At 40.7% G+C, this 15,913-nt stretch overlaps 1 protein-coding gene across 8 annotated transcripts in view; it reads right to left on the reverse strand.

The window, feature by feature from the left end:
- The window catches only part of LOC110987750 (uncharacterized), a 523,067-nt gene that overhangs the window by 238,907 nt on the left and 268,247 nt on the right, over positions 1-15,913 (reverse strand). For 6 of the 8 annotated variants that reach the window (XR_015425693.1, XM_087138263.1, XM_087138260.1 and 3 more), the window contains one exon: positions 10,554-11,104. Coding sequence is in view for 7 of the 8 variants with exons in the window: in XM_087138263.1 (XP_086994389.1) it covers positions 10,554-11,104 (551 nt within the window). In the remaining variant the exon portion in view is untranslated. The remainder of the gene's footprint in view (positions 1-10,553; positions 11,105-15,913) is intronic. The other 2 variants (XM_087138265.1, XM_087138261.1) reach the window with 1 other exon arrangement.

Consider the following 15,913-nt stretch of genomic DNA (forward strand, 5'->3'; position numbering starts at 1 on the left):
CCTGATAACTTATTACCAGACAATGAAAAACTGTAATGAGTTGGTGACCATTTTCTTGTGAACCGGATGATGCTACATTTCTCGGGTTTAAAGTTCATCTGCCAGGTCCTTTCCCATATTTCTGGCTTATGGAGGTCTTTCTGGAGGGCAAGGCAGTTGTTTCTATCTTAAATAGGATAATAGATTAAGCAATCATCTGCAAACAGGCAAACCTTGGAATAGATGCCATCTGGAAGGTCGTTTATGTAACACAGGAAAAGGAGTGGCCCCAGCCCTCTGGAAAACCTGAGGCTACATGGACCAGTTTGGACAATTTACCCTGAACAACAACAGTTTGTTCATGCTTTGTGAGAAAATCTGATACCCAGGAGAGCAGTGAGCCACGCAGCCCATAAAATTTCATCTTGTGAAGCAAGCAGCAGAGAAGAACTGTATCGAATGCTTTTGCAAAATCTAAAATGACGGCTTCTCTTGCTTGACTTTGTCTGCTCCGCTAAAAATGTTATGAATTGTAGATAAGAGTGGGGTTTCACAGGAGCGATGTGACCTGAAACCGTGCTGGGGGTTGCTCAGGATATTAAATCTCTCAAGATGATTCACAACATGACGGTAAATGATGTTTTCCAATAACTTGCAGATCACTGATGTGAGCGAAACGGGTCTGTAGTTGGCTGGGTCTATCCTGCTATCCGTATTATATAATGCAGATGCATTGGCACATCACCAGTCCCTTGGAAGCCTCCTGGTTGTGATGCTTTATGTAAACAGGACCTGAAGCATCGGAGCAATCTCTTCTGCACACATTTTCAGCACATGGGGGGCTGATTCCAGGGTCTTTATTGATATTGAGTTCTTTTAGAAGTTTTGTAATACCATGCAAGCTAATTTTGATATTTGGCACTTCAGGGTACAGGCTTTCCCAACAGATGGGATATGAGAGGTGTTTTTCATAGTGACGATTGACTCATAGTGTTTACAAAATACTTTGGCTTTGCTGGATGCATTGCGAACCTTGGCTCCAAAGTGCCAACTTGTGTCAACATACCACGTGTGTCCCGTCTGCGGTTTTGATAAAGGACCAAAACCTCTTGTCTGTAGTGACTCAAAGATAGTTTAGGAGAGACACTCTTGTTCAGCCTTCTGTAAGTCACATTGTACTTGTTTCCTGAGTGCTTTGTACCGTTTCTATAATCGATCGGTGTTGCATGATTTTGCAGCATAGAAGGCCCTTTCCTTCTTTCATATCTTTCGTGATCTGGTTAGCCAAGGAAGATTGAATGTTGACGACTTCAGTAAACAGGGCACATGTTCATCAACTGAATCTCATAGACCCTTAACAAAAGTCTGCAAGTTTTCATCGGTTGACTTTTGGGTGCATTTACTCTAAAACCTGGTTCTCGACTGGTTCAAGCTTTCCTTTAGGCCATCCCTGACTGCTTTGTGCCAATGATAAATCCGCCTTCTCTCACTCCTCTGGACACAAGGTCTAACTCCAGCATCTGCGATGACTTTGAAATGATCTGAAATACCAGGCTCGGTCTTGAGGGGATGGAAGCAGCACGGCTTTGAAACACAAAACAGGTTGATGATATTCTGCACATTTTGTGATCTTGTTTGCAGGTTATGATTAGACTCATGTGCAAGTTGAACAAGAGAAAAATCATCAAGTAAATTCAGGAGCTCAGTAGTTAATTCAGCTGGGTAGTTGCATTCAGGGCTGAACTTTTGGCAAGGTACTTGACATCCAGTACGTGAATAATCACCCCCGATCAAAACTGTAGGGTTCTTCTTCCAGTCCAGTTTTTCCAGTGAATTTCAGAGTTTTTGGATGGGATCAGATCCTTGGTTAGGTGGACTGTAAAAACAGCAAATGTAAATTGGCTTGGAGTTGGCCATCTTGATAGAAACCCATATCAACTGTGCCTCTACATCTAAAAACTCAAGTTTGGTTATGTTCAAGTCTTTCCTTACAGCAATGAAGACACCACCTCCAATTTTCTCTTCTCTATCTTTCCTGTAGATTCTATAGTTAACTGGAATGCACTCATTATCGCTAATACCTGGTTTAAGCCATGATTCCATCACTAAGATGACATGGGGATTGGAATCCTTTGCCATCTCTGCAAATGCCTCTTTGTTTCTAAGTACGTCAATAATTCATGACATCAATTTCAGTTTCATTTGGCAACTGACCCTTTCCCCCCCCCTGCTCACTACGCCGCTGGTTGCAGATACCACATGGGTATTTCCAGCGGGGTCCAGGGTTAGGATGAACATCACCAGACAAAGAGAGCATCACATACTTGCAACATTATCGTGGGGATGATATGGAATTATTTTTCACCAAAAGGTGCACACGAATGAGTGTGTATTAGGGAAAGAATGTCACACCCCTGGAGCATGTTTCTTTTGTCACGCTTTTCACTGAGTGCAGGAGCGGTTGCGAGATCACAATACATGTAAGTTCTGGTTGCCTAAGAACGTAGGAGCTGATTTTGTAAAAACACAAGTTCTTATCCAGCTTAAAGACTTGCAGCTAAAAAATTTAAAAACTGTTCAAGGTCAGCTAAAAGTTGCATATCACTGTTATCAGAGACATCATTATGGTCACGACTGCCAACAACGATATGCCTGCTTGTCATGCTTGCAGAATCACAAAATTGCATATCACGAAGGTAATTGAATGATGAAAAATGATTAAGAAATGTACCACCTGATGACTGCTGCTGGATGGTCAATAATGGGCTAGGGATACCACAGAAGCTATGATAAGTGTTGTACACACTTGTAGCTAGGAGCACACAGACACTCAGTAACACAAATGTCCATAGATGTACACCAAATTTTCCTGCCTCGTTGGCCACCATCTTGAATTTTCCAATGTAGCCCACCACAGAACAGGAAAGGAAGCTCAATAAAATTGCTCTAAAAGAGGTTAAAACATCCGAGACAATGTTCAAAGGAGACACGATAAACCTTTTTTTTTCAACAACGTAGAACTACAGCACTTGATAAAAAAGAATGTAAAAAGAAAACTAAAAAGCTGTAAAAAGATCACAGCAGAATGAACAACAAGTCCGTCATCCATGGTGAAGGAGTTAACTACAGGGAGCCATAAACAGATTGTTATCAAGGCACAGTGCCATAAAAATAACAGGGGGACTACCAAACGACTAAAGTGCGTGATAGTCCAGGGACGAAAAATTCCTTATACAGGCCAGAGGACTCATAGCAAGTAAATAATGCTATAAAGGTGACCACTGGCCTGGGGAATAAAATTATCATAACAAGCTGGCAAAGAAGAACCTGTATGTAAAAATATGTAAAAATACATAAAAAAGAAAGCACTGACTCGACTAAAGAATGGTACCAGCCAAGCCGTACAAATAGTGGGGGTGCCGTACAAAGAGCATTACCGAGTAAGGTGATAAATATATACACTGTAGCATAAAAATAAACATAAAATGTAACTTTTCACAGAAAATGTGACAAAATAGTGACACAAAAAGATACGACATAAAAGTTGATCGGGATAACACAGATCCGCTTCAGTGCTATGGAACACTCAATGAAATCCAGAAGGAAGAAAGACACATCCGTAAGCAAAACGCGAGAAGAAAAAAGAAGGCAAACATGGCGAGAATCATGCCTGGGGTGGACCGACAGAGGGCCACTACAGCTGATAAAATATTTCACGAATAGCAATAAAGCATTAAGGAAATATGTATATGTTTTGACTGTCCGGGTAAGTTGACTGCGGTGGTCTGGGGAAGGGGCACTAGTAAGAAAATATGAAACCTGAAACACTACACAGCCATCACACCCTAAAGACATGAAGCCAGAAACACTAGATATTTTGCAAACCTGTGAAGTGAAGAATGGGGATCACCCAAATTATCAAACCAAATAGAAAAACTGATTTTTTTGGAAGACAAAATTGAGTACAGTGTGCAGTCAATACTTTCAGGTTTAAAGAAAAGAGATTTCACCAATGACTTTTAGGAGAAAGTAGTCCATTGAACCTATATATTTCTTTATTGTGTCAGCATGTTACGCTCGTCTTCAGCATCAGTAGACAGACATCATAAGAACAGGAAATGTGAGAAATATTCAGCACTAAAATGATTTGTAATTGGAGGATAGAGGACTGTCAGGGCTTATCCTGAAGCCAACACTTTTACTTTTAACAACAGTTTCACAAAAATTGGTTATTCAAAGTACACTGCACTCTCCCAGTACCATATGTAGCAAAGTTACCATCCATGTATCTTGCTGCTTAATTACCTTGAAAAGAAACATCCCCTTCCCCCATATCTGTATTTATTTCTGCCTAAAGATGTTCATCTTTGTCAAGGTTGATGCATTGCAAGAGTTTCCAACAAAAACAACACAACATGCTGAGCTTGAGTGAATATGCAGACATACACGTATGCATTGAAGCTTTGAGAAGTAATTATTTGGGACAGAGCTCAGGTAAAAATGTTTGTTTTGCAACATTGATTACTGCATGTAATAATCCTTAGTTGTTTTGTGAAGAAAAAAGCACAAATGAGATACTATCAACATTAATGGTGTACTGTTCCTCGAGGTTTCTTTGTGCTCTGCCAATTATGCACTGTTACCGGCGGTCACTATTTTAGTTATCACAAGTGCTCTAGCGTGATTACGAATTAATCTTCAAGCCAACCTGATGTGCAACAAAGTTGGTACAGGGGCCTATGCCTGGTGTACATTAAACAAAATAAACAATTAAAATGAACCAAACATGCACACATCAAAAACAGTAACCTGGATGTTGTGCAGCTTCAAAGGACCCCTATGCATCAATGAATTCATTGTCTTTGATGATGTTGAATTTCTTGTTAAAGGTGGTGCGCCTTCAGAAATAAATTTAGACTGTCTTAACTGCTAAAAAGTTCCCACTTTTTAGAACACACCGTCAGTTGACCTTGTGTCAAGATAAAACTGCCTCAGTAGGTCATTCAGTGTGCCAGGCTTGAGATTCTCTGATATGATTTCAAGAATCTTGCTGTTCCAGTGCGAGTGAAAGTTTTGTTATTATTTCAGAGAGACTTAGTTTAATACCCCCACCTGAATAGGTCATAGTGTCATTTCCACATTTATTTTTTTGTAGTAAAACTAGTGAAAAGTTGGGTAGAAGGTAGGCCTACCAATGAACACTTTAGAGTCACCATATAGTGCAAAGAACATCTAACACAGAAAACCTGAACTTTCTTCCCCTGAATTGCGTGAAGATTACCTGATGAAAGTCTTAAAACTGAAGGTTGCGCCATATTCTGAACAAAAGAGGTTTTTGGTGTTTTAAATTGATTTTGGTAGGGGTATGAAAGTAAAATCTTTCCACAATCTCGTATGTACTTTGCCAACTGAACATTATAACTTCGTTCTCGTTAAATTAAGTGCAGAGGCCAAAAGTAATGGATTTTGTTCCGTTTATGGACAAAAGGGAATAGTTGCCGTCAAACATATTTACAAAATCTAACATACAGTTTTATATTATATTTCTGTCTTTTTTGTCAAGGGTTTTGGATATTATCAATAGTGGTCTGTTGCAGTATGCGATTGACCCAGGTGGTGATACAAATGCAAAACTTATGAGAAAGACTGGAGCACTAAGAGAGTGCAATACACTACAGTCCTTGGTGAAGTTGACGGATAATTTGATGTGACTTATCAGACTGTTCACGAGTATCTAGTGAAACGATTAGTCAAACTCATCAGACTCAATGAAAACCCTGACACACCACTGGTGAATGAAGTACTTTGCCAGTAGCTGAAAAGCCGTTATGCAACGGCTACAACTTTTTGCATTCAGACATATTCTAGTATCAAACTGATCCTACTTGGAGATATTGCTAATGTGTGGGCAGACCTTTTGTCATCAATGAAATAAGATAAGTACAAAGTGAAGGAAGTAATCAACAAGCATGGTATCATCATAGATGGCAAATGCAACTGCCCACACTTAGTAATATCTCCAAGTGGGATCAGAACAGGAAACATGTCTGGATACCGAAAAAAATGTAGCCAGTAAAGCCTAGCTGCCACCGCCTGCCCAACTGCAGCACTCATGTGCAACTCACATGCTGACTTCAATCACAGCCCCTGTATAATGGACATGCGTTCCTGGGCGGTGCTGGGAATGCCCTCATTAAATCTCACTTGAATTTAAAGAGTATAAAAGGAAAGACAAGGGAACAAAAAGACAAACAGAAATACACAAATATTTTTGTTATGAGTTTTACACTCAAACGTTTTGAAATGAAAAAGGTGTACCCTCAAGCAATTATAAGGAATTATCATGTGGCCAAACGACTGCTGTGCACAGAAAGAAACGACAAACATGAAAGAATTGTTATAAGAAGTGCACAGTTTTGGTGGTACACAGACTTGGTTTAATATAAATACTGGATTTTTCCCTTTAGACTGATGTAGAGTGTTGCAGCAGCACTCTAAATCTAAATTTCAGGAGGGAACGAGAGACTGCCAAAGACGACTCCACACAATCCAGAGTACTTGGTGGCAGGCAAAAGTAGTAGAAATCCAACAATATGTGGACCAACAGGACATGGGTTGCTGCTGTGCATCGACACAGGAGATTTTGGCCCCACCCGGGTGGTTTGAAAAATACAGTGCACATAATCAGGACTTTTTAAGATTTTACGTTTTCAAATTCTTAAAAAATTCATAATTTCAATTAATGGACATTTACACCTACACGATCGTTTGTTCACAAACCTGGCACAGTGGCTGCTGACCTCTTTTCAATAGGGGCCAGATTAGCATGCAGCAGTTCTGTGTGGCTAATCGCTGCAGTGGTGAAGTGCTTTTTCCCCGGTGATAATCCACTCGTACTAAATGCCCCAAACCGTGGTATACTGTTTCAAAACAAGGCTGGATTATCTCCACTATTGAAAGTGAAAAAATGTTGGTGATGCCCAGCAGCATGGTCTTTTGTTCCAAGTACGGTCTTTCGAAACAAAGGCCAGTTCCCTTTGTGTGATTTCGGAGACCCCGGCCATGAATATAAACACATGGTGCCTGAAACCGGAGTCAACGGCGGCAAGTGCTTAAATACTTGAATGATACCACCATCCTTACCAATCCTGAGCCTGACCTCAACCATTGGAGAAACCACTTTCAGACCCTCCTCAGTGACCACACCACCATGCTGGATGATCTCCTGTGGAATATCCCCAACTTCCTGTCTGGCACTGGATGTCACTCCCTCCAATTCTCCAGAAATTTTGAAAAGCACATTGTTTCACGAAACCTGAAAAAGTTCCCAGACCTAAAAATGTGCCTCTGGAATTCCTCTCCCATGGTGGCCTTGAACCGAAAACCTGATTAATGCTCTTAATACAGAAAACCTGGGAAACTAAAACTGTCCCTGGGGACTTAAAAAATGCCAGCATTGTGACAATCTTAAAAAGGAAATCACTTACTCTGTGTAAATTATCGGGGCATCTCCCTCCTAACCGTAGCTGGCAAGATCTCCCTGCAAATCCCCCTGAATCGACTCATGGCAGAAGAGATCCTCCCAGAATCCCGATGTGGTTTCCAGCCCTCAAGAGGCACTGTTGACATGATTTTTGTGCACAACAGCTCCAAGAGAAGAGTCATGAACAACAGAAACCACTGATGTTCATCTTCTGGGATCTCCAGAAGGCTTTCAACAGTCCCACGACCAGCAATATTAGCCACCCTCTCCCGCTTTTGCTGTCTGAACAACTTTGTGTCTCTAATATGTGTGCTCTGTGACGGAATTCAAGGCTTAGTGCACCACCAGTATGCCTTGTCGGACTCATTTCCAATCACTAGTGGTCTCAAGCAGGGCTATGTGCTGGTTCCGACACACTTCTCCTTATACCTCGTTGCATGACCAACAAGGTCCCCCCAAACACCACTGGCACTGACATCCACTCTAGATCTAATGGCAGACTCTTTGATCTTGCTCGACTCCGCTCTCATACCAAGCAACATTACTTGTGTGCGAGAATTCCATTATGTTGATGATAATGTGACCATGGGCCAGACTACAGAAATCGGTAAACCTGTACAATGAGGTTTATGCACACTTCTGGATGAGGGTTAATTTTAAAAACAAAAAGATCCTCATCCAACTAGCCCCTGGGAAAGCAACACCAGACGTGAGCATCAACACTGACAGACAGCTGGTAAAGTCGACGAATTCCCTTACCTTGGCAGCATCCTTTTGAATAACATCACCTGCGCAAAAGACCTTGGTAACAGGATCAAAGTGGCTCACGCTGTGACAGAGGTTCTCACACCAAGTCTTCAGTAATCATGGCCTCACTACAAAAACCAAAATCATGGTCTTCCAGGCTGTGGTCCTCTCCACTCTTCTGTACGCCTGCAAGACATGGACCTTGTAACGGTGGGACATCAAACGCCTGGAAAGGTTCCAACAAAAGCAGTTCAAAAGAATTTTCTGCATCAGCTGGGAGGACCATATCAACAATGAGGTCAATCAAACTGCCACATTCTCTCAAAGTTGTCTTGCTGACAAGTGTAACTAGGCTGCCATACAAGCTTACAATAAGAAAAGTGCACCCACCTGTTCAGATGGTGGCACTTTTTATTGTGTTGTGTTAATGCTGTATGCCTTTTTCTTTGTCACATTAGCTGAACATGGTTTTGGCTTGGGTCTTGACACTGTCGATACCATTTAAGGCGCCTGTATTGGCAAGGCCGTCAGCTGTACTGTAACAGGGTAATATACTCATTAACTGTTATGCAGAGACAGAACAGTTTCCCGTTCTTCAGTCCATAGAATTATTGTTGGTTCGTTTGAGGTGTATGTCGTTTCTCGGCCAATGAAATGAAGGGAATAACAGACGTCCACGGTGATGACTTACGCAGGGTCTGATTTCTTATTAAGTGCATCCATGTCTTGTGTCTTTCCTGATCAACTGGAAGCCAGTAAAATCTCCGACTTATAGAGACGCATAGTGGTACACAGCAGTTAAAAAGCATCATTTTCTCAACTGAGAGTAGCAAAACTTTCATGGAATTCTTGCAAATTTTTCAATGTTGATGATGTTGGGCCGGCATAATTATGATTTTGTCCGTTTTCAAAACTCTTCAAAAATTCATCATTTCATTTAATGGACGTTTATAGCCACACAAAGTAATCTTTAGGCACTACTCTAAGTTGACAGGTGACCTTCACTGACGCCCGAGTATTTCAGCCAGGCCTGCAGCCTTGTAAACAGAGCCCAGATTGTGCGGTGTTATGTAACTTTCTTTTGTTCACGAACCTGGCTCTGTGCACTGCTGACCTCTTTTCACTAAGGGCCAGATTAGTGTGCAGCGGTGCTGTGTGGCTCATCGCTGTGCGGTGGTGGAGCGCTTTTGTCCCCGGTGGTAATCCGCTCGCTCTAAATGCCCCAAGCCCTGGTATACGGTTTCAAAACAAGGCTGGATTATCACCACTTTTGAGAGTGAAAAATGTCAATAATGCCCAGCAGCCTGGTCTTTTGTTCGGAGTACGGTCTTTTGTTACAAGGCCCTGTTTCCTTTGTCAAAGTTCAGAGACCCCGTCAGGAAGTGGTCAAGTACAGTGCTAGCTGCACATTGTTACACAAGGTGACCCCTAAGTCTCCATAATGCAACTCGGTAAACAATGCGCTGAGTCATCAGTACCAAGGTCTCTGAAAAGGGAGGTGAGAAATGTAATGCTATGAGTGTGTGCGCATCACACAAACACGCCACCTTTGAATTTACACTAAGTTTTGCAGCAGCGCACTTTGCTTTGGACATAAAATATGTGGGGTTACAACAGCACATTACACAGGGTTTTGATATGATAGATAAACTTCAATGAATGTGTACAAACTTAATGGGCAAAAGAATAGGTTGCTGACACTTCATTTAAAATGATTTGTTCTATACACACCATTAGTGTATAGACCATGCAAAAAATGCCTTACGACATTTGGTACATATTGTGCCCTTAATAACGCCACCCCAATCAACAACAGACTAGTTGATTTTAAACATATATGTATCGGTCTATGAAAACGACTAGTGAAATAGAATTTACTGAGCTGCTCAATTGTTTGTGAATACAGGGAGTGCATCTTCTCAGGTGAAAAAATTAATCAAAGCCTACATGAACTCAGTAAACAGCTGTAAATCATCCATTCAAATAGCTCTTTCATGTGTACATCTAATTCAGGAAAAGCCTCTGGATGCAATAGAGAATCCTATGACATGATAAGTTCAAGGAGTGCATGCAAAAGGCAATTTGTGAAGTCTAATTTTTTTTATGTTTTTGGCTGATGGATAAAATGTAACAAAATTTGTTAATTGTGATGTGAAAGATGTTTTGTGCTTCCTCAAGAATGCATACTGCCTTTCTGTCTACACTGTTGAGCATCCCTACAGAGCAAAAGTGTTGTGTCCTACATGTATATTATAGCAGTTGTAAGTTCTTACTTGCACTATCCTAATTCATGCCAAGTGCAAAGAATGCATGCAAAAAGACTAATATTGGGAGCAGAACTTACCCAGATTTGGAGGGAGAGGGAGAGGCAAAGGGGGTAACTCATCAATCCGTGTTGGTGTGAATCCAAGAAGCATGTTGGCTGTCATGTGATTGTTATTTACAAGGGCAGAATTTTCTGTAAATGTGTCATGATTGGTATTAATTGCATTTATATTGCTGTTGTGCAGATTTCTGCTGGTTACTTCTTTGCTCCTCAAACACTTACACTCAAACACTGCTGACAGGCTACTTGACGAACAACTTGTTATGCCATTGACAATCATGTCTGTCCTTTGTTCAAGACTGTCGGTAGAATGGGTGTCATTTCCGCTGTGATTTTCAGAGTTTGGTTCTGATGGATCAACAATTACAGAATTTCCATTCATCAATCCAGCACTGCAGCCGTTGTGAAGCACCCAATTGTTGCTAATGATGAGGGAGTGACGGTCTGATTTAATCAGCAGTGGGAGTGGTTCATCGTAACTCTGTTCACCAGTCTCCAGAGTGACAGTGCTTGCCTGGTCCAGATGAGAGGAAGTTTCTGTGTCCACTGATGTAGAAATACCGCTGCAACTGTAAAAAATGATTAAATTGGCAGAATTGTATGACATTTTTATTAGGGTAGCAAGTTTGTTTAATAGGTGACATCCAATTCATACATAATATAAAGCTTATATGAATGCTGATTTGTGATACAATTATTTGTATGGTGGTCTTGCAAAAGCATTTCAGCTTTTGTTAATTTAAATGAAGTTTTTACACCATTTGTCATATCTCAAAATGGGGCCCACTAAATTAAAAAAATATATCTGATTGTAAAGTAAATAACAGCATCAGACATTCTGTGAAATCTTTCCTCCGGGAATGCTGTAATTTTCAAGTAAAAATAAATTTTACACTTGTTTCAACGATCATCCAGAGGGAAAATCTTCAGAAAATGAAATTCTTTAAATATTACAATCATTAATGGGTCCAGAAAAAAATGTGTGCAGCGTGTGTGTAGCTGTTGGAGAAGTCCAAGTAAATGGGTAGCAATAAAAGCCACCAATGTAACATACCTTTGGTATGCCCAAACACATGATAAACCAGGGGTGAGATTGGAGAAAATGAAACACACAAAAAATGATTAACAGAGGTTTTGAGGGCCCACTCTTTCTCCAGGCATTTGGAACATCCTGTGGTCCATGGTATTTTTTGTGAGAAAAAGCTATGTTTTGAGCATTAAAAATGGACAGTGGTTGGGGTGATTTTTCTTGTAGCCTTGAACTCAAAAGACGAAACATGTCAATGAAAATATGTCCCTTAACTTGGTTATTTTGGAAAATTACAGCAAATGCAAAACAGGGTGCAAGCCAACATGAGGGTTGATATTTACAGGAATAAAGATAAAATCGTCTGTACAGTACTTGTTGCACTTCTCTTCAATGAGCATTCCATAAAGTTTGCATCCATCAATGTGAAAAATGTAAAATATTATAGCGGAAATTAGTTTACTTTCATCCACCAACTTAACTTATGCTGCTTGTATGAAGAATTTCCTAGTGCGCATATGCAAGACTGCTGTTATATCATTTTCTCTTATGTTCTCCTCATTGGGCGCCTCTGCTATGCATGCGCTGCAGTGTAGATATAAATAGTACGTTTGTGCATTTGTTAGCAAATTTTAGTTGGCCGCACTTTCTCTGGACCTTGGGCACCTAAGTATTTTGAGCCCTGTGTTAAGTGTACATTTGAAGCTCTTTGTCGCTCAATTAGGCAGCGTGAAATTTAACTTGTTGCAAGGTACACTGAATTTGATTATTATTGATCAGAATAAGGTTAACTCAGATTGGTGCCGCTGCCCGCCACCGCTGAAATTGTCATCAGGGAAGTTAACTAAATTCTAGGGGCTTTTATTAAAGCAAGTTACATATACCTTAGACCCGGGAATCTTTGACTCTGTCCATTTCCAGTAAGTTTAAGGCACTTTCTCATTATTTTGAAGACTTAATTGTGATTATTATTATTATTTTTTTAATGTATTTTAGAGGAGTGTGAAATGCCTCCGGGAGGTCCTTTATTGAGGTGCCTCATTATTTAGTGCACCTCTGGAGGTCTCCCTCCGATTGGGTAGCGCCTCAAGTACAGAGTGCCCCCAGGTGAAATTATTATATTTTAATGAAGGCTTTGCACATCAGAGCCTTGGCTTTAACTAGGCTACCTCTCCTCTTCATTTGATGATTCCCGTTATTTCTTGAATGTTCATTTAAATATTGTTAATTGTTACTGATCAGAAACTTTTATTTCCCCGGGTGTTATTTATTGGTCTGTCTTGCCCTTAGACTAGGATATACTTTCCTAGAATGAAACTCCCCGCAAGTTACATTCTGCCGCTCAAGTGTAATTTGCGTAAATAAATTTCTAAGCGTGAGTTGGTGAGAGCCAAGAATCTTCAGTGCTGACCACCAAGCAAGCCTGCCCGACTGCTACCATATTGAACAAAGTACCTTTAGACAACTTTATTCTATTTAAAAAAAATACATCTGGAAGACATAAACATAACATTCAATTAATCCTGCAAAGCAAAAAAAGTTACCACATTCCCTTTTGTGCATTTTCTCTTACTACAGCCAGAATGCCTCATATTTGGGATCACATTCACTTTTGTTGGCCTTGAGGGGATAATGCTGACAAAAAAAAGTTATGTACACATCCATGATTCAAGTCAATTTGAAGCAATTGTTAAATAATTGTTACAACAAAGTCATTTCTCTGTCTTAAAATACTTGTTTGTTCCCTCCAAATATATATTTTGTTACATTGATATATTATTTCAATACTTTGTTCCTCTAGACACTATTTCATTACTGCAATTGCCATCCATATTTGCCTATCAAATTACATTATCGAGAAAGATGAGGTAGTGATACAGTGCTGCCAACCAGTACGATTGTATCATATTTCGTATATTTTTCAGTGACAATACGACTCTACAATTTTTCTCAATAAAATACAATTTACAAAAAAAAAGCTTTGTGGTCATTTTAGAATTTTACCTATTGTTTGGCTTGAAAACTGATGTTTTTCACGAGTGTACAGTATATACCGGTAACACCAGTCGTTGGCGATGTCAGAAATGGCATGCAAATTCATGCAACATACATGACGCGGTGTCCAACACAGACATATAAACACATATACCACCAGTCTTGCATGTATCACCATAATTTAGTGCGGGCAAGCAGTGTGCAGAATGATAAGATGAGTGCAAATTGCACGTGAGGCACTGGAAATGCATGTATTTGTTCACATGTGCTACAAAAAGACGCTCCTTTTTTACTCTTTTGTACTGCTATCTCTTCTTTCAAATGTTGCAAATGCAACTGTTTCCAATCTGCATTGGCCAGATTAAATATTAAAACAGAGGATTTCGTTCACAATCGGGAAATGGCTTCATAGCATTTTGGGGCTGGATTTCTTCAACTGTTTGTAAATTCCCTACACTGAGAGGTAAATTTACCCATGCTTTTGGATTTAGTCGGGTGCTGTCTCAGCTATGGTACCCAGCATTTGTTTTGAATAGGAGCTGCCTGTCTGTGTTTATACGTCTGTGGTGTCCATCCACGAGGCCCTCTATTGTCCGTTGCTGCTTCGTTTGGGTAGTTCGTCTATGCACTGTACGTAAACTATGGATGAGTAGTGTGTGGAGAGTTTCTGACCAGCTTTACCCTTCTATACCTACCCGACCCACATTCCCTGTGATTTTTCCCACTCTAGGGACTTTTCCTATCTCCCCAGGGACTCTTCCCACCCATGGGACTTTCCCCCTCTTCTCGGGAAAAGAAAAACCTGGCCCCCAATTCGCCAAACGACCCAATTTCACAAAACGGCCCAGATTTCCCCAACTCATTAAAATACACTTCCCTCCAGGAAAAGAAAAAACCCATTCTCCCCAGATTGGAAGAATGAGGCTTCAAGAAAAATTAAAAAAATTTCCCAACCAAAATATGAAATCAGAACCATGTCAAATCCAACTTGTATCGTGACGACCACGAACATCTTAACGCTCATAACAAAAACTCAAATATTGTCTATGGACCATATGACCCGGACAGAATTGCAAAAATCAATTCTACAGGAAAAAAGAGCAGAGTTACTTATTATTATTTACCAACTAGTTATTATAAAAAAGAAAAATCACCATGTCCCCGTGGTTTAAGAAAGTGAAAACACCAGCCCAACTGAAAATTCTACCAAATAGATCTAACTTTTGCCAGTCGGTTTGAATACGCTAAATTAGTGGCTATACACGCCGCATGGTTAACTGTAAACGGTTGTGAAATGAAACGTGATTTAATCGAGCAAGTGAAACTCCACGTACAGAGTCAAAGGCATCACATTTGCTTAGTGAGAAAAACCAAAGATGGAAATAAAGTTTATAAACCGCAGCAAATATTTATTTCCAGTGATTTGCTTACCAAGTAAAATTGAAAAAAATTCACGACATTCCAACAGCAATTTCCTGTCCCATTTTGATGTTCTCCAATTACACGTTCTCAATTCACCACTATTTTAAGGCGGGCCCTTGGCTTCATTGGCATTCATGATACCCGATATACTTCTCATTCCTTCCGGATTGGTGCGGCCACAGCAGCCGCAATGGTGGGAATTCCTGACAATGAGATCCAACTGATGGGTCGTTGGCAGTTAGGCGTTTACCGCCGCTATATTTGTATTAGCAGTGACCTTCTCCCATGAGTTTTCAAATTTGTGGCTACTTTGTACATTGGGGTCATGTTACCCCACACCAAAAACAACCGTGATTCCAACCATACGCTAACTTTTCATTAAGTATTGATAGCTACTTAATTTCTGTTTTACTTCCATGAGCAAATCTGCCAATCGACAACAAGCCCCTTGTCTGGGTGGTTGGCAAATCTCGTTCATCCATTGGACCTCCCGTGTGGCGTTATCCTGTCCTTGGGGGAGGCACTTGATGGGCTGGCAACTGTTCGCTGGATGGGTAGGCGGGCCTACAGCTGGACCAATTCAACGACTTCCTTCACAGCTGCTGGCTGGCGGAGCAAGCATCGCCAACTTGGATCATCAAACACGTTGGCTCCAACAATCTGGGCTACGTCCCAAAGAAATCAATGCTCGATGGGATTAACCACTTCGTGCCGGGGGCTCCGGTAACGGAGCCATAGGCCTTATATTTGGGGCCGGGGACTCCGAGATCGGAACTTTACTATAAAAAAAAAAAAAGTTGCTGGGCGTTTCCTAAAAAAGTTTGGGGCTGTCAGTTAAAAAGTTTAGGCCATCATTGGCCGGTGAATTGTGACTTTTTTATAGCCGGGGTGACCGAACTTCTTTTATAGCCGGGGTGACCGAACTTCTTTTATG

Source organism: Acanthaster planci, linkage group LG06 (assembly GCF_054643075.1).
Source record: "Acanthaster planci isolate LZ-2023a linkage group LG06, COTS_SCS, whole genome shotgun sequence".
NCBI classification, from domain to species: Eukaryota; Metazoa; Echinodermata; class Asteroidea; order Valvatida; family Acanthasteridae; genus Acanthaster; species Acanthaster planci.